At 48.9% G+C, this 22232-nt stretch overlaps 1 protein-coding gene across 4 annotated transcripts in view; it reads left to right on the plus strand.

Annotated features, from left to right (window-relative positions):
• Positions 1–22232, plus strand: part of Tbx5 (T-box transcription factor 5) — a 52454-nt gene that overhangs the window by 11656 nt on the left and 18566 nt on the right. For all 4 annotated transcript variants that reach the window (XM_042268062.2, XM_042268063.2, XM_042268064.2 and 1 more), the window contains 2 exons: positions 1986–2138; positions 10924–11015. In XM_042268062.2, coding sequence (XP_042123996.1) covers positions 1986–2138; positions 10924–11015 — 245 coding nt within the window. The remainder of the gene's footprint in view (positions 1–1985; positions 2139–10923; positions 11016–22232) is intronic.

The following is a 22232-nucleotide window of genomic DNA, read 5'->3' on the forward strand; positions in this document are numbered from 1 at the left end:
GCTGGATTGTGACTCCAGTGCATAAATGGCCTGGGGCTCTCCTGGAGCAGGGTTAGGAGGTTTGGGGTACGCCTGTGGTTACTAACCAGGTACATTAAGTGAAGGTCCTGGGAAACTCTGCCTGTTTCCTTCCTCTGGCTGCCTCCTCATGAGTGCTGGGACCCTTGAGTGGTGGCTTCCACGGACCCTTCAGCTGGTGACCGTGTCTGTCCCCCAATATTATTTCAGCTCTAAATTGCACCTCTGTTTTTCTGACAGTGCTTTTGGGGGTCACTTTGGAGTAGACATCCAGGAAAGGTCCTTGACCCTATCAACAAATACAGGCCACTTAGCAGGGTTTTTTTTTTTTGTTTGTTTGTTTTTTTGTTTGCTTGTTTTTAGTTCCTTCTCCACAACCCAAGGAAAAAGAAAGAAGTACTCTACCCCAACTTTGAATCTAGAGTCACCCTGATGGAATTAGGGGCCATTAGATCACCCTCTTTCTGAAGTCTCCACAATGTCCCCAGCTGTCAAAGCAATTTGGTTAAGCCGGGAAGACGACAGCGCTGGCCCAGGGGCTGTGCCAGTCAATCCGGGGGCCCCAGTGCGTCTCTCTGTCGCCACACTGCCAGGGTCAGCCAGCGTCACTATAAGCCTGGGAGGTGGCCGTGTGTGTGTGTGTGTGTGTGTGTGTGTGTGTGTGTGTGTGTGTGTGTGTGATTAGAGATAGACATCCCCAGGCAGGAACCGAGGGGTTGCATCTCAAGGACCTTGCTCAAGGTTTGGGCCAGGGGTTCTGCAAGCCAGGGTCAGCAATGAAAATAATCAGAGACCCCAAGTGGAATCCCAGCACTGGGATTTTTTTTCCCCCTGTGGGAAAAGCAGGCCAGGTTCGGGGAATGGGTAAATGTGGGCTGTTGCACTAGGGAAGTTTTGGTGACTATTAAACAACCACCCTCCCTCCCCCTCGGCATCAAAATGTGGGCGTCATCTGGATGGCAAACCTGGCTTTATTACTATGAATGCTTATGCAGCTGTCCTGACTCGAGCCAGAATGTGCAACCAGGGATCCTCCATCTCCATCTCCTAATAATAGTAATATGGTTGTAGCAGTAACCACCACATCCGAAGGAGAAAGCCCCACTCGGAGTACCCTAGGAATGGAGAAAAAACACAACCCCATTCCCAGCAGAGGTAGAGATCTGTCTTTGAGTCCCAAACGTAAAAGAAAGGAAACCTCCAGGTCAACCAGTCGCTGCCTCAGTGGGGTCGACTGCAGGGGGGCACTTACTCCCCATCTCACTGTTTAGGAAGCCAGACTCAGTTCTCACCTATAAACAGAGTTCTCTCTCTCTCTTTCTCTTTCTCTCTCTCTCTCTCTCTCTCTCTCTCTCTCTCTCTCTCTCTCTCTCTCTCTCTCTCTCTCGTTGACTCCTCCTTTTCATGTTTCAAAACAAAGGACCTAGGTTTGAGGTTGGTCTGGCTGGAGTTTCATCAGCCCTTGGCCTTCCTCAGGAGTGGAGTTCGAGGAGCCGGTGTGTGCCATGACTTTGTATTATGCATGCACATACGCTGTTCTTCCTGTCCCTCGAGGCCCCATTGATGTCCGGCGGGTTTCCCAACCCCCACCGGTTCCCGCCTCCAGACTTGCCAGGCTCCTGTTGGGGGCGGGAAGTGCCCTTATACACAGAGTTAATTTATTAAGCAAACTTTATTAAGAATTCTGATTTACTGCCTTGTGTGCTTTGGGTAGGTTCCTGGAATATTACCTTGACTTTCTTATGTGGAAATTGTCATTTTTGAAATGTTTCTTTTAAATGAAATCACTGGCCCCTTTTCAAAACAGATGAGAAAAAAAAAAAGACTATTTTTTTTTCTTTCTGAGAGCCTATATAATAAAGCTAATTGGCAGTCAAGAGGGGGAGGAGTAAGGATCTAGCTGGAAACAAAGGGAGTTTTGATTTTTTTTTTCTTCTGACAATCTCATTTTCTCTGTTATTTTTTAGATTATCCTGAACTCCATGCACAAATACCAGCCCCGATTACACATCGTGAAAGCAGACGAAAATAATGGATTTGGTTCAAAGAATACTGCGTTCTGCACCCACGTCTTTCCGGAGACCGCGTTTATCGCCGTGACTTCGTACCAGAATCACAAGGTAAGCCCCAGTCTCTGGGAGCGGGGAGCCGGCAGCCTGGGGGCCCGCTGGACGCATGCGCTAGGTCTTCACCGGAATGCAGTCCTTTAAAGACGGAGGGTGGGTCCACAGTCCGGCAGCCTCAGCTTCTGTTCTCCTCCAGGGACCTGGGCAGGGGTCGAGTTGAAGCTGTTCGCGTTATATTCACGGTGGGGGAGGATCTCTCTCACCCACCCTTTCCTAGTTAGCACCATCTTGTCATGCACTTAATTGGTGCGAGCCTACAGAAAGGGTGGGAATAAAGGTGCATGGCTAATGCTACCCTTGGAGAGCATTGCCTTTTCCTTTGAGAGACCAGTGTCCCGGTTTTTAGAGGCCCCTCAAGTGGCAATGGGGCAGGTGGCATAGCCAAGGCTAACGTGTGTGTGTGTGTGTGTGTGTGTGTGTGTGTGTGTGTGTGTGTGTGTGTGTGTGTTCATTCCATGTGAGCTCAGTGAAGGCCGGCTCCCTTTCGTGGAGCCCCTCCCTCCCCCAATCTGGGTGAAGTTAGCTATAGGTTGTGAGGCTGGCAGGGCAGGCCATAGAAAGGTCATAGGCAGGTTTAGTTCCAGATCATCCAGTGGAGGTCATTCTGGTGCTGGCTGGGGTGGTAGATAATGCCTCAACCAATCAATCCTGTTACAACCCACTGAGGGTAGTCTCTGAATCCAGACTGTAAGTGGCCCAGCACTGTGATGGATGATCCCTTCCAGATCTAGGGAGAGCTTCCTTCCCTTGCCCCAGAAGAAACCCCTGCCCCCTCCCCAACACAATTACTTCTTAAAAGGAAAAGAACAGAGCTGACCCCACCAAGGGAAAAATGGTGAGGTCAGCTGCGAAACTAAGTTTACCCTGAGTCGCACTTCCAGAGATGGGCTCCCTCCCTCGGTGACTCTGCAAACCCAACCCTTCTGTGCTTAAAGGTTCCCAGACCGTCCACAGGGCCACAAATACCTCAGCCACCTCCCACTCAGGCAAGCCTAGGTTCCTAGAGGAAGGGTAGCGTGTGTGTGTGTGTGTGTGTGTGTGTGTGTGTGTGTGTGTGTGTGTGTGTATGTGTGTGTGTGTGTATAAAATGACCTTTAAAAAAGTGGGTCCCTGGATCCGTGGCGTGGTCTGAGTTGCGTCGTGATGAGATTATGACATCTGCACTGTGTGCAATTTGTGAACATTCACGTCCCTTCTTTCTCTCCCATCTCTGTTTTTAACTTCATACAGTATGCACTTTTTGTTTTTGAGCATGGTGGTGTTTGAACTCACAGCTGCAAGCATTGCTAAGCGTACATCCTGCCACTGAGCTGCATTTCTGGCCTCTTGAAGATTGCTATGTCACGTGTGACATGTGGATAGACCCCCCAACACTGTCGTATTTCTGTGTGTGTGTGTGTGTGTCTGTGTGTGTGTGTGTGTGTGTGTGTGTGTGTGTGTGTGTGTGTGTCGGGGTGGGGGGCAGTGGTTATACATGTGCTATGGTTTGTTTGTCCAGGTCAGAGGACAACTTGTGAGAGTTTGGTTGTTTATTTATTTTTCCTGAGTCCCAGGATTTGAACTCAGGTCTTGATGCTTGGAGCCAGGCACCCTTACCTGCTGAGCCATTTTGCTGGCTCATGTATGAGTTTTGAGCACAGTCTAAAGATCTGCCAGTGTGGGTCCTCCAGCCACGCTTTTGGGTGTGTGTTTGATGACCTCACAGAAACTCCCCCACCCCCAGGAATTGCTTCCTGTATTAGTTGGGTGTGGGACCCCACTTGAACCACACATGGAGGCCTTTTTAGCCAGGTGGAGAGGTTTTGGACACACCGAAGAGGGGGGTTCACAGGAGACAAGTTTCTGCCCCACCACCCCCATCTTCCACAGGATCTTCCCTACTTCTTACCTGTGGAGTCCCGAAGTCATTCATTTTCTTTGTGAAGAGCCCAAGAGTGATACACTTCCCAGTCAAGTTCAAGACCATAGAAAACATTCCTCGGGGTGGATATACGACGTGTGACTGAAATAACTGGGCCATGGTTTCTTATGATTTGTGGACAGCGTCTCAGGCTTTATTGTCCCAGCTGGAACGGGTGTTGAGAAGGCTGAGGGCATGGGTAAACCAGCTGAGATGTTAACACCCTGTGGATTAAGGGGTGGACCCGGGGAAGGGGGGAGGGGCAGAGTGCTCAGACCCAAAGGCAGAATCTGACTCAGTGTCCCATCTATAAAATGGGAATCGCAGCAGCATCCACTTCATGAGGTCCTTGGGAGGATTACGTAAGATAATCACAAAATAATCCCTGGGGATGGCGTAAGCGTCATGATGAGGTAATGGTGTGGTTGTAGCCACTGGTCAGTTTGTTTGCCGGTCAGCTCTGTTCAAAATTTTCAAAATTTTTTTTTGGGGGGGAGGGAGGGAGGAGCTCTTTGCCTGCTCACTGTCACTCCCTGGTTATATTAAAGTCTGAATGACTGTTATTTTAAAATTAGGTCTGTTATTGTGGTTGAAAAAAAAAAAAAAAACAACCCCAAATGCTGGTCCTTGTGATCATGGTCAGTCAAGAACTTACTTGTTTTGTTTGGAATGACAGAATTTGGGAGGGGATCTTCTGGGTGAGTGGACAGCCAGGAATATCTGGGGAATGCAAGCCGCTATCTGGGGAGGGGTTCAAAGATCTCAGTGTCCCTAGGATGCTTTCTCCAGGCCAGCCGGGTGCCAGGTAAGGATGAGTATGTGGCAGGGTTCCTCTCTTGGGCAGTGAGGCACCTGCACACCCTTTCAGCACAGGACTCTCAATGGCGAGCTGTATTTCCTCAGCCCAGCTGTGATCCTACGCTGGATTTGGGAGTTATTTCCCCAGATGTTTGACAGCCTGAAAAAGGGGAAAAAAAAAAAAAGATATTTAAAAACTCGACTCTTCCCCAGCCACGGCGTTCACTCCGGGGGGGGGGGGGGCGGGGGACGGGACACATTTTTGTTTGGGTTCTCTCCGCGGTTGTCAGCAGCCCCCAGCACACTGCCTAGAAATATGTAGGTGTTAAACACAAGTCACTCGGGCATTTCATTTCCCGGCTCTTACTACAATGGCTGTGTATGCAAGCATGCGTATCCCCCAACATTAACTGACTTTTCCATTCCAAGGCACTTTCTTCCAGCTTAAGTCCTTGTGTATGGAGTCCATATTTATGAGGTACGAGCTTTCTGGTCTGGACCAGGAAATGAAGCCCCTAATAGAGAGACATAATTAAGATTTTTTTTGGCTCTTGTGAGCTGGGTTTTTTTTTTTCCCTCCAAAAGCAAGAATTTGCAACAATTATTTTCATTAATTTTTACAACTGCTGTCTCACCAGTTGGAGCGGGCATTTATATTTGCCCCCCCCCCTTCTCCGGATATCCGGTTTTAGGCTGATTTTGGAAGGGAGTGCATTTGTATGGTCAATAGAAGTAGGTTTCCCTGGAGCATTTGGGTAGGTGCAGGGCTTCCAGGTGTGCGGATTTGGGGGCTCATAAGCTGACGTGCAGCCTACAGTTTATAGACTGGTTTATAGTGTAGGAGGCCGTGTGCAAAATTTAGATGTGTTTCACCACAGAGTCTGTCTAGAAGGATTTCTCGAGGATGATTCTGAGTGTGCGCACACGTGTGGTGTGTGTGTGTGTGTGTGTGCCTATGTGTGTTGTATATGCCTGTGGTGTGTGGGTGTGTGCACGTATGTGTGGTGTGTGTACACATATGTGGATGTTTGTCTGTGGTGTGTGCGTGCGTGCGTGTGTGTAGGTGTGTATGCGTGTGTGTGCACTATGCACACAAGTGGAGATGATAACTTGAGGGGGTCAATTCTCTCCTTCCCTCCTATTGGTCCTAGGGCTAGAGCTCAGGTTGCCAGGCTTGGTGACAAGAACCTTTACCAGCTAAACCATCTCACTGGCCCTCCCTGCCTTCTCTCTGAGACAGGGCCTCTCACTGAATCCAAAAGCTTAGCAATTGGCTAGACTGGCTAGCCAGTGAGTTCCTAGGGATTCCGCTGTCTCTGCACCCCTAGATCCTGTGCTAGAGGCCATCGACCCCTGACCCATCACTCCAGTCCTCCCTAGCAGTGCATATATCCTAGAGGAGTCTATACAGTCCCTACAAGAAGGGCAGCTGGAGTGTGGCGCAGCACTGAGCAATGGACCAGTGTGTGCAAAGCCCTGGGTTCTGTTCCCAGCACCGCCTTAAAGGACATACTCAAAAACGATATGTTTAAGTGTATCTATAACTTTTTTTATCCTATGCAATGGGTCAAAACCCATTGTTTTGTTTATTTGTTTGTTTGTTTGTTTGTTTGTTTGAGACAGGGTTTCTCTGTGTAGCTTTGGATCCTGTCCTGGATCTCGCTCTATAGACCAGGCTGACCTCAAACTCACAGAGATCCGCCTGGCTCTGCCTCCCGAGTACTGGGATTAAAGGTGTGTGCCACCAACACCCGGCCTTGTTTTGTTATTAAACAGTCTCAGTAGGGGCCTCAAACTCATGACCTTCCTGCTTCAGTCTTGTGCATCGTGGGATTACAGGTATGAACCACCATGCCTGGCTGCTGTCATAGTTTTGTACAAATTAAGGAATAATGAGATTGTGAGTGAGGTGACATAGAAAGAATCAATGTGAGCAAAAAAACTATTGTGTGTGTGTGTGTGTTAGCTGTTTTTGACTTTTTGAAAAATGAGTGTTTGAATATTATGTCTTCATGTACGTCTGTGCATATGTGTGTGCCCGGTGCCCACGGGGGCCAGAATAAGGCATCGGATACCGGGGGACTGGAGTTACAGGTGGAGTGAGCCACAATATGGGTGCTGGGAATCAAACATGGGTCTTCTGGAAGATCAGCCAATGCTCTTAATTGCTGAGCCATTTCTCCAGCCCAGCAAAAAGCTTTTATTATTAATTTTTTTTTTAGACAAAAGAAAGCCCACGTTTTTCATTTTTTCCTTTGACCAGTTTTTGGGTCCTGAGTTCTTAGTGGGACGTTGGTGTTCTGGGCTCTGATGTAGCCCCGGGTTCACAGCCTTATTTGTCCTCAGTGTTACAGTGATTGGCAGGGCCCAGCTTCAGGGACTGGGGTGGGGGGAGGGGTGGGAACGACTTGACTGAGAATTATTCCATCCTGTTAAAATGACCTAGTTATTGTTATTTTGCTTGTTTATAATAGAGTCTCATGTAGCCCAAGCTGGCTTTGAACTCAGTGTATATATATAGTCAATGACCTTGAACTTTTAATCCTCCTGCCTCCACTGCCTGAGTGATGCAATCACAGGCGTGTGCCCTGTGTTTTATTTATGTTTCTGCACTTGGACCTAGGACTTTTTATATGCTAGGCATATGTTAACTAAACTGCATATGTAACTAAACTGCATTCCAGTCCAAATTATTTATTATTATTATAATTATCATTATCATCATCATCATCATCATTATTATTATTATTACAGGGGCTTGCTCTGTAGCCCAGACTAGCCCCAAACTCTTAATCTTCCTGCCTCAACCTTCAAAATGCTGAGATTATAGGTATGTGCCAGCATACATGGCTTTATGTGATCAAGTTTTCAGTTAATCTTTGCAAATTCATTTTTAAAAGTTTGTCCTTCATTGGATTGTGCTTTTTGACCAAGTCTTAGAAGGACAGGCAGACCTCTGAATTCAGAAGCACACATTTCAAAGACGATTTTCTGAAATGATTTTTAGACTCTGGCTTACACTGAAGGGTCAAGACAAAATCAGAAAGCGACAGACACAATATGAAGGCCTGTGACGGCAGCACCCAGGAGACTGAGGCAGGAGGATCAAGAATTAGAGGTTAGAATCCAGGCATGCCAGAGTTACTTGGTGTTCAATAAGAAGATGACAAACTCTCTTTTGACGTCCACAGGAAGTTCTGAAACCAAAGCCTGCCTTCTGGTTTTAAGGAGAAAATCAATGCCAGTAGAGAAGTTTCTAGAACGAACTAGTCCCGAACTAAAACTCTCTCATGGAGAACTAGAGTGTTCATGGATGGGATTGAGTCTCTCTCTGTGTCCATCTAATTCAAACACTGAGAACTGTCTCATCCACTCAGCCATGCACACACTTCAGAAAATGAACCTTGCCTCCCCAAGCCTAATGAGCCGAGTTGAATCCCTGGGACCCACATGGGTGGAAGGCAAACACTGACTCCCACAAATTGTCCTTTGTCTTCCACAGCAATGTATCACCACCCCTCTACACTTAAATAATTTTATGATAAATTTAATAACTTCTCTTAGGGCCAGTGAGATGACCTAGCTTGCAATGCACCCGCTGAGCAAGCTTGGGGACCTGAGTTCAATTCCCAGAACTCGTGTAAAGGCAGAAAGAGAAAACCACTTCCATGAGACCCTCCTCTGACCTCAGTGTGTGCTGTGGCATACACACAGTTACATATACACATACATTAATAATAATAATGATAATAATAATGATGATGATGATGATAATAATAATAATAATAATAATAAACAGGGCCTGAGGAGACGGCCCAGTTGGTAAGAGCACACACCTCTCTTTCAGAGGACTTGAGTTTGGTTCCCAGCACCTGCATCAGGTGGTTCACAACCACCTATAACTTTAGCTCTAGGGGATCCAATGCCCTCTTCTGGCCTCTGCAGGAACCTGCACCCACGTGCCCAAACACACAACACACACAGATACACATAATTTAAAATAAGGTAAATCTTTTTTTAAAAAATAATGGTTGATTTTTAAATATTTCATAAATGCACATGTTTCCTCCCTTGGTTTTGGTTTTGTTATGTTTTTTTGTTTGTTTGTTCATTTTGGTGTGTGTGTGTGTTTATGATTTTTCAAGACAGGGTTTCTCTGTGAAATATCCTTGGCTGTCTTGGAACTTGATTTGCAGACCAGGCTGGCCTAGAACTCACAGAGATCTGCCTGCTTCTACCTCCTGAGTGCTGGGGTTAAAGGTTTGCGCCACTATGCCCAGCCCCCCCCCCCGCCCCCGTTTTTTATTAATTAGATCCATTTCTGCACCTTCTTTGCTCCCCACACAACCCCCAATCAATCCCATCCGTGAACTCTCTAGTTTTCCATGAAAGAGTTTTAGTTCAGGACTAGTTCGTTCTAGAACCTTCTCTACTGGCATCAGATTTTCTCCTTAAAACCAGAAGTCAGGCTTTGGTTTCAGAGCTTCCTGTGGATGTCAAAAGAGAGTTTGTCATCTTTTTTTTTTATTGAACACCAAGTAACTCTGGCACACCTGGATTCTCCTTTGTCATGTGGAGTCGTGAGGACAATATTTCTGAGTAAAATAATTTTGAATAGAAAGGGAGTTGATATAGATGTGGGGGCTCATACTTGTAATCCTATAATCCTAGCACTTAGAATTACCTTAGGCTAGAGGCCAGCCTGGGCTACATAGAGAGGCCCTGTTTCAGAAAAACAAAAGTAAATTAAATTAAAAAAATCTTAAATGGGAGCTGGCTTGGCAGACAAAACACCTTGTGGCACACACCTGAGGTCTGGAGTTCGGATCACTAGCAGCCACACAAATGCTGGGATGTCACAGCTGGGGCACCTATAACCACACTACTCTGGAGGTGGAGATGGGAGGAACCTCAGGGCAGCTGGATAACTAGGCTAGTTGAATCTGCAAGTTCTGGACTCATGGGAAGAGATTCTGCCACATCAGATAAGGTGGAGAAAGACCCAGGAAGAAGTCTAGTGTCAACTTTGGGCCCTCATATGTATGCTCCTAAACATGTGAGCATGCATGCACGCACACAGGCACCTATACACACACATGCATGTAAAGAAAACAGAACAGACCCCAATTTAAGCGAAGCAGTGTATGGACGCTCTTAGATATGGTTGTGGCCCCAAAGGGGAGCCCTGAGCTGCCGATGGTAGTCATAATGCCCTGGTGTCTGTCATGTGATTCCGTGTGACAGTTAAACTCACACACAACTTTTAGGAAACACTTGTAGCAAATTCCATATGGCGGAGGTCTGCCACCTGGATCCACTATTCCATTGACGCTAATATAATATGTGTTGATGGCTTACATTAAAGTGTTGGGCCTTGAACCAAAACATGAGAAAACACACAGTTCTGCTTCAGGGTTGTGACACAGATTTTAAAGACAGAGTTCCCACTTCCTTGCCTAGAAAAACCACAGAGGGTCGGAGCCGCGGGACGGCTACCATCTGCGGGAGGCTCAGATGTTGGTGTTTATCGTACTGGGCAGTGTTTGACACCTGGGCTAGTCAGTGCTGTCTGCAAAATGGTGAAATGGGGCATGACCGGACCTTTGAAAGCAATGATCAAGATGTGTTTTCTGCGATCGGGAGATTACCACATTGTGCGGGATATGCAGTCACCACGTCAACACTCACGGCTTCCTAAGGAAGAAGAGCCAAATGTTGAGGCTTCCTTTTCCTTTGAAGTGCAGAATGCTCAACACACACATGTGCATGTATGTATGCGTGCACACACACACACACACACACACACACACACACACACACACACACACACACGATGCAGAATATGACTCCAATTAATGAGTAAACCAAATGCAGGTTTTCCCCTTCCTTTTCACAACCTCCTGACCTAGGACATTTTTCAAAGCCTCCACTCTGATGGGGAGTCCTGTCACTGTGACAGGCTGTATTGTGTCCGGAGCCTCTTTTCCATAACGTTTGTTATGCGCACTTGTCCCCAGGTCCTCCTGTGTGGTAATCAAATGTGAACCAACTTGTTCCCCTTCCTCCTCCTCCTCCTCTCAGATTACACAGCTGAAGATCGAGAACAACCCCTTCGCCAAAGGCTTTCGGGGCAGCGATGACATGGAACTGCACAGGATGTCTCGGATGCAAAGGTAAGAAATTGGGCCAAGATGCACCCCACAACCCCACCCCACCCCAACATTGCTGCCATCCGACCGAGAAAGAGATCTCTTATTCCCTTCTCTCTGTCCCTGTCTGTCTGTCTGTCTCTCTGTAAGTTAAAGGTCAACACAGGTACCTTCCTCAATCCCTCCTCTACCTTATTTTTTTTGGAGACAGAGTCTCTCACTGAACCTGGGCTCCCTGATTCAGCCAAGCTGGCTGGCCATGGAGCTCCAGGGATCCTCCTGTGTCCACCTCCCCACAACTGGGGCTGCAGACCAGCCTCACCGAGCCTGGATTTTGCCATGGGTTCTGGGGATCTGAACTCAGGTCCTCACACTTGTGAGGCAGGCACAGGCACATTATGGAATGAGCCATCTCCCCGCGCCCTCTCCCCCCTCCCCCGGCCCCCTTTTCTGATCACCTTTATGATCTGGATGGATGCTTTCAGGCAGCCTGCAGTGTGAACGTCTGGGTGGGAGACTAGAATCCAGCTGGCCAGGGACCCAATACTGTGTGCCTCCCCTTCCGTGTGTCCCTCCCCCGTTATGAAAACCTTTCCTGTCTCCTCTCATTCATCTCAGCTGATGAAGGCTGTTCTTTCAGCAACAGCTTTCCATAAATGACGGAGAAGTGAACAATTCCATTTCCTGGGGGGGGGGGGGCGCCGTGAAACACAGACCAACTTGACACCAGGTGGTGTCCAGGGCACCTCGGGGGTGGGTGGGGGTGGGGGGGTGGGGGTGCGAGTTGGCAGCCAGTGCTAAAAATCAATTGCTAGTTTTACATATCCTGTGGTCGCAGTCGCTGATATGACAAATAGAAAGGGTGGGAACAAGCGGAGAGAGGGAATTGGGGCTGATTGAAGTGAGTGAACTAGCAAGGCAGTTTGTCGATTATTCTCTCAACTTCCAGCTCGACCTGCTGCAGCACACACACACACACACACACACACACACACACACACACACACAGAGATACACACATACTCTCTTTCTCTCTGTCTCTCTTTCCTTCTCAATGTGTTTAGTGATTCAGAATAAAATGAAATCATGGATGACACCCTGGAAGAGAAGGAAAGGGAAATTCAGTTAGCTTCGAGACATAGTCATTCAAAGAAGGGTGAAGGACCAAACACAGAGAGAGGGGTGGAGACCCCATGGTCTTGGAGTCTAAACACTGGGCTAAGAACCGTGTGCTGTGAAACTAATTTAATTAAAAAAATATTTTATTTGTATGGATATTTTCCCTGCATATATGTCTATGTACTATGTACATTCAGCGCCTACGGAGGTCAGAAGAGGGTGTCAGATCCCTTGGAACTGGAGTTACAGATGGTTGTGAGCTGCCATGTGGGTGCTGGCAATCAAACCCAGGTCCTCTGGAAGAGCCATCTCTCCAGCCTCAGGAATATTTAAATTCAATATTCTCAAAATGCAGTTTTAAATCGGCACTTGCTGTAGTCCTAGGTCCAGAGGAGCCTGTGCCAACAAAAATCCCATCTAAGTCCTACCTAACTACTTGAGTCCCCCAGCCAGCCACTTCAGAGTCACATCCCACGCTGGTGGAGACTTTGCTACAGAGGTCGCCATGGCCACTCTAAAGCCCTGTCTGAGAGCTACAGGTGAAGGTCTAACCTGGACCACCTTGTAGAAGCCCAGGCCACCAAAGGGTCTTAGCATCGCCCACCTCTACCATCCTTCCTACAAGGGGTGGTGAACTGAAGAGGTCAGGGGGCAACCTCCTTCTCCAGCCTCACCGGTCCTGAGGAGTGTATCTCTTTCTGTGCTGAGGACCAAATTCAGGCTCTTACACATGATAAGTCCATGCTCTACTGCTGGGCTCCTCTCCTGGCCTGATTCTTCTTGAGGCATCTTAGCATTCATCACCCGTCTCCTGCCAGATTGAACTCCAACCATCACCCTCCTTGATGGCGGCAGCCTCTTGACTTACACTGATGGCGGCCCCTTTCTCCTCTGGAGTCTTCTCCAGGCAGTCCCACAGAGAGCCTTGGAAAACAACCAGACAGGATCACTGTACACACGAGAACCATTCAGGTTCCTATCACTGTGGAAGGAGGTCCAGCAGACCTCTTACCACTGACCAGCCACACCCTTCCCATCAGACCCTGCTACTCCCTGGCTCTGTTTGCTTGGCTCATGGTAAAGCAGGCACTCTGGAACTGTTTGATTTTTCTTGTTTGTAGCCCTGGGACCTGTGTTCAGTTTGTCCCTGATCTTTCCCTTCCCTTCCCCAACAGCTCTCTTTCTTCCTTGACTCGTTTCCCCTTGCTGGACCCTGCTGTTTGGAAGCTCATAAGAACAGGTGTCACACACAAAAAGAGAGGCAGGTGGAGAAAGGACAGGTGTCTGAGAGCTAGGATGCATGGATGGTCTAACCCACCCTCCCCATCACCCCTGTTTTGGTTTGAGTGTGTCTCTTTCTGTTCAGGTGTCAGATGGGAAAGAGGAAAAGGGAGGGGGGAGGAAGAAAGGGGGAGGAGACTAGTCATGGCTGTTTGTCATGTGGGAGCCTAAGAACCATAGGTCTTTGTGGTCATCTGAGGAGGCGTGTTGGGAAACAGAGAGAAGGCTAGACCTTCTTGGGCATTAGACAAAGTGTGTCATCATCCAGCCCTTTGCAGGTGGCCTTAGGGGCAGTGACAGAGGGGAAGAAAGTGGCCGAAGTAACAGAGTTCCCAGGTCAATCCAAGCTGGGGTTACCCGTTGCTCTGTCGCTGTGCGACTCTGGGAAAGTGAATTAACCTTCCAGAGACTCAATATCCCCACTTGTGAAATGGGCACAAATAAGTGTAGCCCACACATTTTAAGGGTCTTGTAAGAATTACTTGGCCGGGAGGTGATGGCTCATGACTTTAATCCCAGCACTTGGGACGCAGAGGCAGGTGGATCTCTGTGAGTTCGAGGCCAGCCTGGTCTACAAAGCCAGTTCCAGGACAGCCAGAGATGTTACACTGAGAAACCCTATCTCAAAAAAACCAAAACAACAACAACAACAAAAATGACTTGAGAAATGCCCCCCCAGGGAACCTGGATCCTAGTCCATTCTCAGGACACGTTCCCTGATTTGGGGGAGATCTCCCTGGGACTCTCAGTTCTAACTTTGTTCAGAATTTATTTTGGGCTGTTGTCCCAGCCCCCAGGTTGCAGTAGGTAGTGACAAGCGAGGCCTGTGGCTCTTGGAGTGGGCTGTGATAAAGGCCGGCTCACGGTTAATCTTGTAATTCTGTTTCCTGTCCTCCACACACTCGGTGACAGCTGACCCGAGGAGGAGGAGGAGGAGGAGGAGGAGGAGGAGGAGGAGGAGGAGGAGGAGGAGGAGGAGGGATGAGAGAGAGGCAGGGTTTGCTCTGGAGGCCTGCACAGCTCTTCCACTGAGCTATCTGGGTTCTGGACCAGCTTGGCCAAGACCCGGACACGAACCCTTTGCTACTCTCTCATTCTTCTGATGCTGTGTTTGGACAAACACAGCAGTCACCTAGTTCTTCTCCAGTATTCATTTATGGGGTCCAGTTACAGGAGCCATCACTGCTTATAATAAATACAGGAGAGCTGGGGTAAAAAAAAAATAAAATAAAACCATGTAAATGGCCCATTTCCAGCTTCCTGTGATAGTGCACACGCACCCGGGTTGTTTAGACAGGTGGGGACTGCCACACACACACACACACACACACACACACACACACACACACACACCAGCTTCTCACTGTCAGTGTTCCTCAAAGTCCTAAGAGGTGAGTGGTGACGGGGGAGCTGACTTTAGAGGGTGCACGGACTCACCTGTGTATCGGTGCTGAGGTCTCAGAGATGTTACTGGGTAGAGAATGAGACTAGGTCAACAGGAGTGGAGGAAGGGGAGGGGAGGGAGGGAAGGGGAGGGAAGGGGAGAGGAGGAAAGAAAGGAAGAGAGGGAGGGAGGGAGGGAGGGAGGGAGGGAGGGAGGGAGGGAGGGAGGGAGGGAGGGAGGAAGGAAGGAAGGAAGGAAAGAAGGAAGGAAGGAAGGAAGGAAGGAAGGAAGGAAGGAAGGAAGGAAGCAGGCAGGCAAGCAGGAAGGCCAGCTCCCAGATGAATGAAGGCAATGATTGGCGCTTGTGGTGGGCTTGGCATCCAGAATAGATGCTGCTGCCAAGAAGACAGCAGACCTCACGCCCCTGCGCATGCATGCCAGCTCAGCCCCTAGGCAGGATTGGGACTCCACTGTGGCCAGAGACAACCCCACACCCTGCTCCTCACTGACATTCCTGCCTTGAACTTGACTTCCGTGTCTATGGAATATTTAGACAGCTTGAAAACACCTGGGTATTGAAGGGTGGGGAGCTGGGGCTTAGGTCAAGGGAGGCTTTGGGGAGGAGTCACGGTCTTGAAGAGTAGGGTATAGATTCCAAAGGTCTCAGAGGGACCTGGAGAGAAGCAGGGGCAGGGTGGTACCATGAGAACCACTCCATGCCCTCCGGGGGGGGGCGTCCCCCCCGCATCGCAAAGGGGAAACTGAGGTCCAGAGACTCATTTTTTGTGTAAAGGTTTTGATCTGTTGGCTTATTCATCTTATAACTTTATTAAGTGCTTGTTGTATACCAGGCACTGGGATATGCAAATACGTGCCAGCACAGAGGAACCAGGGATCAAGTACAGACAACAGGCACTGGGACTGGGGGAGTCCTGGGTAGCTCTGGGGCTCCCCTAGCCCACTGAACACCTGTCTCTCACCCGTGAAAGGGAGGGTAATTGCAGACGATCAGGGCCAGTGCAAGAATGAAATGTTGTAATTCAGCTTTCTGGTCTTGCAACCAAACACCAGAGACAATCGCCTTAAAAAGAGGAACATTTACTTTGGGTGACAGTTTCAGACATTTCAACCCACAGTCAATTTACACCCTCACTTTGGGCCTGTGGCAAGGCAGGACTCTAGGGCAGAGAGTGAGGCAGAGGCATCAGCTCACCTTGTAGCAAGTGGGAAAGGGGAGGTGTCTCAAGATCCCTGAGAAGGGCAGACCCCAAAACCCAGTGGCATCCTGCTAGGATCCACCTGTTACATTTTATGTGCATGATGATTTGCCTGCATGTATATCTGTGCACCACATACATACAATGCTCTCAGAAGCCAGAAAAGGACTGGAGTTACAGATGGTTGTGAGCCGCCATGTGGGTGCTGGGAATGGAACCCGGGTCCCTTGGAAGAGCAGCCAATGCTCTTAGCCATTTAGCCAGCTCCAGGTCCCTCCCAAGTCTTCAATCCATAGGCCTTTGGGTGAGACTTACCTAAACAATAACTCGTGATGTCAAACAAATGAATCCCAAATTGTCCCAGGCTGGCTGGGAGGTCCTTTCCCTAGCTTATCCCATCTGTTCTTTGTATGTGACAATCTGAGCCAGGTAAAGTGGAACATGGGGTTTCCCCAATGTCTCGGAAATGCATTTCTAGCCTGCAAAAAGGAGAGAAGGGTGTGGGGCGACTTTAGTTCCTCCACAGAGGACTCCAGGGCCATTGAAGTACCTCCAGCATTGTATAATTCAGCGAAATCCATCTAATGATCCATACTTGCAGCATATGCTGGCAAGACCATGTGCTCGTGATTCCCAGATCTTGGCGGGGCTTATGGATGAGGGAAGGGAAGGCGGGTGCCCAGGCTGTACACTCCCACGATCTGCATCTGATGCTGCCAGCTTTCTGTGGGCTCTTCACTGCCGGTGCACTGGAGCACCCACACGTAGCTTCTCCAACATGGGCTCTGCCTATCCTAGAAGATTCTTGATGTCCCTGACTGGCCTAGGTGGGGGGACAAGGGGCATACTGCGGTTTAAAACTGCCTGGCACGCACGGAAAGACACAGCCACAGTGATGTCCCATGTTGGCTGTGCTGGGTGGTGGTGCATATCTTGTTGAGGTCACATGGCAGGTGGGCCTGTCAGGGTCACACAGGTGACTGAGAGGCAGGGCCGTCATTATGAGCAAGGATGCCCTGGAGGTGGAGAGGAGCCTCCTCTACAGAGTGAGGAGGTAGAGATGAACCCCCTTCTGCAGAGTGAGGGGTAGAGGAACCCCCTTCTACAGAGTGAGGTGTAGAGGAACCCCCTTCTACAGGGTGAGGGGTAGAGGAACCCCCTTTTATAGAGTAAGGGGGTAGAGGAACCCCCTTATCCAGAGCAAGGGGGTAGAGGACCCTCCTTCTACAGAGTGAGGGGATAGAGAGGAACCCCTTCTCCAGAGTGAGGGATGGGTATTGAATCTGAGGCAGCTGCAGAGGCCCCGGGTACTCCCTGCTTTTCTTCTACAGAATGGCCATGAGATCTGGTGGCCTTTCTGCTATAGGTTGTCCAGACTGAATGTCCCTCACTCAAAATGTTTGAGCACAGAAACCTTTCAGAGTTGGGAGTTTGGTGGACTTTGGATCATTGCATGTCCATAAGCGATTTCAACGCCACCCATGAAGATTCATTTGTGTCTCGATGTCTTGTACACACAGCCTAAAGGGAATATACAGTTTTCACAGTGCTGGTCAGTTCTTTGGCTTGCTTACAGTTAGTTATTTGTTTGCTGGGGACAGACCCCGGGGCCTTTGCACATGCCAAGTAAGTGCTCTGTCATTTAGACACATCCCCAACCCTACACCTACATTTAAATTGTTGTTATTATTATTGTTATTATTAATGTAAGTGTGTGTGTGTGTGTGTGTGTGTGTGTGTGTGTGTGTGTGTGTGTGTGTATACCACAGCGTGTTTGTGTGTGGCGATCAGAGGACAATTTTGTTTTTTGTTTTTTTTTTTTTTTTGGTTTTTTGAGACAGGGTTTCTCCGCGTAGCTTTGCGCCTTTCCTGGAGCTCACTTGGTAGCCCAGGCTGGCCTCGAACTCACAGAGATCCGCCTGGCTCTGCCTCCCAAGTGCTGGGATTAAAGGCGTGCGCCACCACCGCCCGGCTCAGAGGACAATTTTGTGGTGCTATTTTTTTCTTTCATTTTGTCCTCATGTGAGTTCTGGGGATGGAACTCATGTGCGACAAGCACCTTTACCTGCTGAACTATCTTGCTGCTTTTGTACCTGCACTTTTGATGGCAAAAGTGTGCAATTTTCCATCCAGTGGGGAATCTCATCAGTGCTCAAAAGGCTTCCGGCCCTGGAGCCTTTTGGGCTTGGGAGTTCAGAATACTCAGCTTGTGTTGATGGGATCTTACCAGGGACTAGCTAATTTTGTGGGTCGACACACTTCAGGGCTGTGATGCTCTCAGGAGTGCTGCTACCTTTGCTTCTCTGCCTTTTTAATGGGAAGTGGTCCCTAAGGTAGACATGTGTAAATTTTGAGCTGTCCTCAGCAGGCAGAATGGGGAAGTTTGGATCTCAGGACACAGTAGCCAGGTCAGAACCACCCCCTCCCCACTGCTGCCCCCATGCCAGTGGCAGTCCTTGGAGGAACTCAGCCTGGCTACATTATATATGAACATTGTCCTCCACCTCTGCTTGGCCTTGCTTGTATCACCCTTTCCACAGTGTCCCCTTCTTAAAGCCCAATGAAAGCGGCTGGTGGTGGCGCACGCCTTTAATCCCAGCGCTTGGGAGGCAGAGGCAGGCAGATCTCTGAGTTCAAGGCCAGCCTGGTCTATGAAGCAAGTTCCAGGACATCCTGGGCTACATAGAGAATCCCCATCTCTCTCTCTCTCTCTCTCTCTCTCTCTCTCTCTCTCTCTCTCTCTCTCTCTCTCTCTCTCTGTCACACACACACACACACACACACACACACACACATGCACACACATACACACAATAAATCAAATGACCTCAAGAAAGATCTGCAATGCAGTATATACATAGGGGAAAAAAACCCAACTATTTCAAGGGATTTGTGGGGCTGGTGCCCTTCCAAAGTTACAGTTCTTTGGTTCCTGCCTCTGTTCCTCCTTCATCTGTAAGTCAGTTTTCAGCCCCTGACCACACACGTCTGGCTTTCTTATGGAAGGCTTAGTGCTCTTGCTTTCTCTTGCTTGTGGCTAAAGGACAACTGAATGCCCGGTTATAGAGAAGTGACTTGAGACTTCTTTGTGTCAGCAGCCCAGACTCCCCACTCTCCTGTCTGGATTCTGGGCTCCCAGGGTGGGGAGGGAGGGGGGGGGCGGAAACACATTTATCTTGAACAAGAGGGAGGGTGAGGTTGTGAGTGGAAAACCAGCCATGAGTGATGCTGTAAAGCTGAGGTTGCCTGCAGAGGCTCCATCTGGGATGTCATGTAGGATGCTGGGATAGCTTCCTACTTTTTTACCGTCAGGATGGCCGCTCCTGCCTTAGGGCGCTTGCCTTCTAGAGCGGGTGCTGTGAGGCACTCATTCCTCCATCCCTACTTTTGCCATTTTTACTGCAGTGTGGTTGACAAAATGTTTATGTATGGAAGTGTAGAACTCAAAGCTTTGATCTACAGACCACGAGAGAGCCCAATACGACAGTCAGGACGCCACCTCGCCTAACTACTGTTTTCTTTTATTCCCCTTCTCTCCTCCTCTTCTTTCTCCTCTCCCCCTCCCTCCCCTCTCCCCTTCCTCTCTCCTTCTCCCTCCCCTCCCCTCTCTTCATGTCCCCTTTCCCTCTCCTCCCCTAGGAACACCTAATTCTTACCCCTTTGCACACTGCCATCACCCTGAGCAGCACCATCAACTCTATGCCCTGCTGCTCAGTGTCTTCCTAGCTTTCCCCCTCTTGCACATCTGGAGCTCCCTCTTCTCTGACCAGCCTGTCTCCATGCCTCTCGCTCTAGCCCATGGCCGCCACCACTCTCTACTCCCTCCTGCAAGAGGTTGGACCATTTTAGACTCTACCTAGGAGCGAGGTCCTGCATTCTATCTTCCTGTGTCTGGCTTCCCTCCCTTAGCATAACACCCTCCAGGGGCATTCATGGTGTCTCCAGTGAGAGGAGTCCTTCCTTTTCGAAGGTTGATTGATACTCTACCGCACACATACTCTTCACTCCCTTTATCCATTCACTTGCAGGCATAGGCCATTTCAATGTCTTGACTCTGGTGACCAGGACAGTGATGGTCAGGGGAAGCCAGTCACCAATCCCATCCTGTTTGGATGCAGACCCGGCAAGGGACCTGCTGGATCATAGAGTGCCTCTATTTTTAGCTTTTGAAGGAACTCTGTCATGTTTCCCATGATGACTGTGCCAAACCGAATCCCCACCAGCGGTGGAGAGGGTTCCCTTTTCTCCACCTTCTCGCCAACACCTGTTATCTCATGTCATTTCGATAGTGGCCATCTTAGCAGGTGTGAGGTGACAGCCCCCGGAGAGACCGCCTTACACTTCCGCAGAGCGTTGGCAGAGCTGACTCTTTCCTCCATTCCTGTGCCTTATTGGAGAAACCTCTGCCTAGATCCTTCACGCAATTTATATTTTTATTTAGCTAGTTATTTTGGGGTGCTGGTGGTTGACTCTAGTGCTTTGATCTTGCTAAGTGTGTGGAGCTACACTCCCAGGCTCCCACATTCTTATCATCGTCATCATCATCATCACCACCACCACCACCACCACCATCATCATCACCACCACCACCACCACCATCATCACTGTGTGTCTGATTCCCTCCTCTGTATTTCAGCAGTATTTATCAGGCTTACAAGGAAGTTTGCTAGAAAACAGTTCTCTACCTCTCCCTGGCAGTCTGTGGCTCCCGGATGGAGCAAAAGTTTTCTATAACTTTCTGCTCATATCACATACTTATCCATCTGTCTCTCTGTCCATTCTTCCAGGCCATCTATCCAGTCTATCCACACAACCATCTACCCCTCTAACCCATCCATCCATCCAATGCACTCCCCCTCCACCTATCCTTCTCATTTTAACAGATGAAATTTAAACTAAGTCACAGGAATGAGCCATTTCACCCCAAACCCTTCAGCGTGTGCATCATTAACTAAGATTCAATTTTTTTTTGTTCACAGTTCTTTCTTTTATTTTAGATTTCCAGAGTGAAATGTACACATTCGCCTTTTGACAAATGTACATAATTGTAACATCTAAACCCCTGTCAAAATCTAGAACATACCAGAAAAATCCCCTTGTTCCCCTTATTTATTAGCATATATAAGTGTGTGTATATATATGTGTGTGTATATATATATGTATGTATGTATGCGTGTGTATGTATGAATGTGTGTGCATGTGTGTATATGTACATATATATGTATGTGCATGTATGTATGTATGCGTGTGTATGTATGAATGTGTGTGCATGTGTGTGTATGTATGTATATGTGTGTGTGTGTGTGTAGGCTCAAGGTTAATGTCAGGTGTCTTCCTAGGGTGATGCAGGGCCCCTCACTTGAACTCAGAGCTCGTTGACTCAGCTATTCTAGACACCCAGTTTACTCCTGAGATCTCCGCCTCTGCCTCCCTCCCACTGGGATTGCAGACGGGATGCCACTCTTACTCAGCGTTTTGTGGATGCTGGGAATTCAAATTCTGGTCCTCAGGCTTGCTGAGCAAGTGGGTTGCCTTGCTGAGGGTCATCTCTCCAGCTTGCAAACCTGCCCGTGTTTGAGACTGAACTGTAGGTCTGCTCTGTGCAGTGCGGTATGGCAGACGTGAGGGAAGTCTGCTTGACGGACAGCCTCAGAGCTCACTCAGCCTCAGCCCCATCCAAGCTCCGCTTTCCATGGAGCTTCTCCCTTGTGACTCTGTGATGCCCTGCAGGGTGGGCCTTGGTTTCCCTTTCCTGTAAGTGGAAGAAATGAGACAAAGCGACAAAAGGAGGCGGGCCCAGGTTCCCCCGTGATTTCAGAGTTGTCTCAATAGCATTTTCAAAGACCACCCTTGGAATGTCAGACCCCTTTCAGGGGGCTGGGTGCAGACACACACCCCTCTCTCTAGAAAAATTGGCAAACCCGAAGTACTTGATCTTTGAGACGGAGAGCCCGTTCAGAGGCCCTGCTAGGTGCAAAGCTCTGCTTCAGAACGGACAGACAGAGTCTTGCATTCCTGTCCTACCTCCTAGCATTCAGAAAGCTGGGACAGGAGGATCAGGCGTTGAAAGCTAATTTGGCTGCATAATGAGACTCTCTAATGACCCTGCCCCTCAGAAAGTGAGCCTGGGATAGAGCTCAGTTGGTAGAGTACTTGCCTAGCATTCGAAAAGCCCTGGGTTCCACCCCCAGCACCGCATTAGCCAGGCCTGATGGGCATGTCTATCACCTCAGCACTTGG

Source organism: Peromyscus maniculatus, chromosome 23, assembly GCF_049852395.1.
Source record: "Peromyscus maniculatus bairdii isolate BWxNUB_F1_BW_parent chromosome 23, HU_Pman_BW_mat_3.1, whole genome shotgun sequence".
In the NCBI taxonomy this organism is placed as follows: domain Eukaryota; kingdom Metazoa; phylum Chordata; class Mammalia; order Rodentia; family Cricetidae; genus Peromyscus; species Peromyscus maniculatus.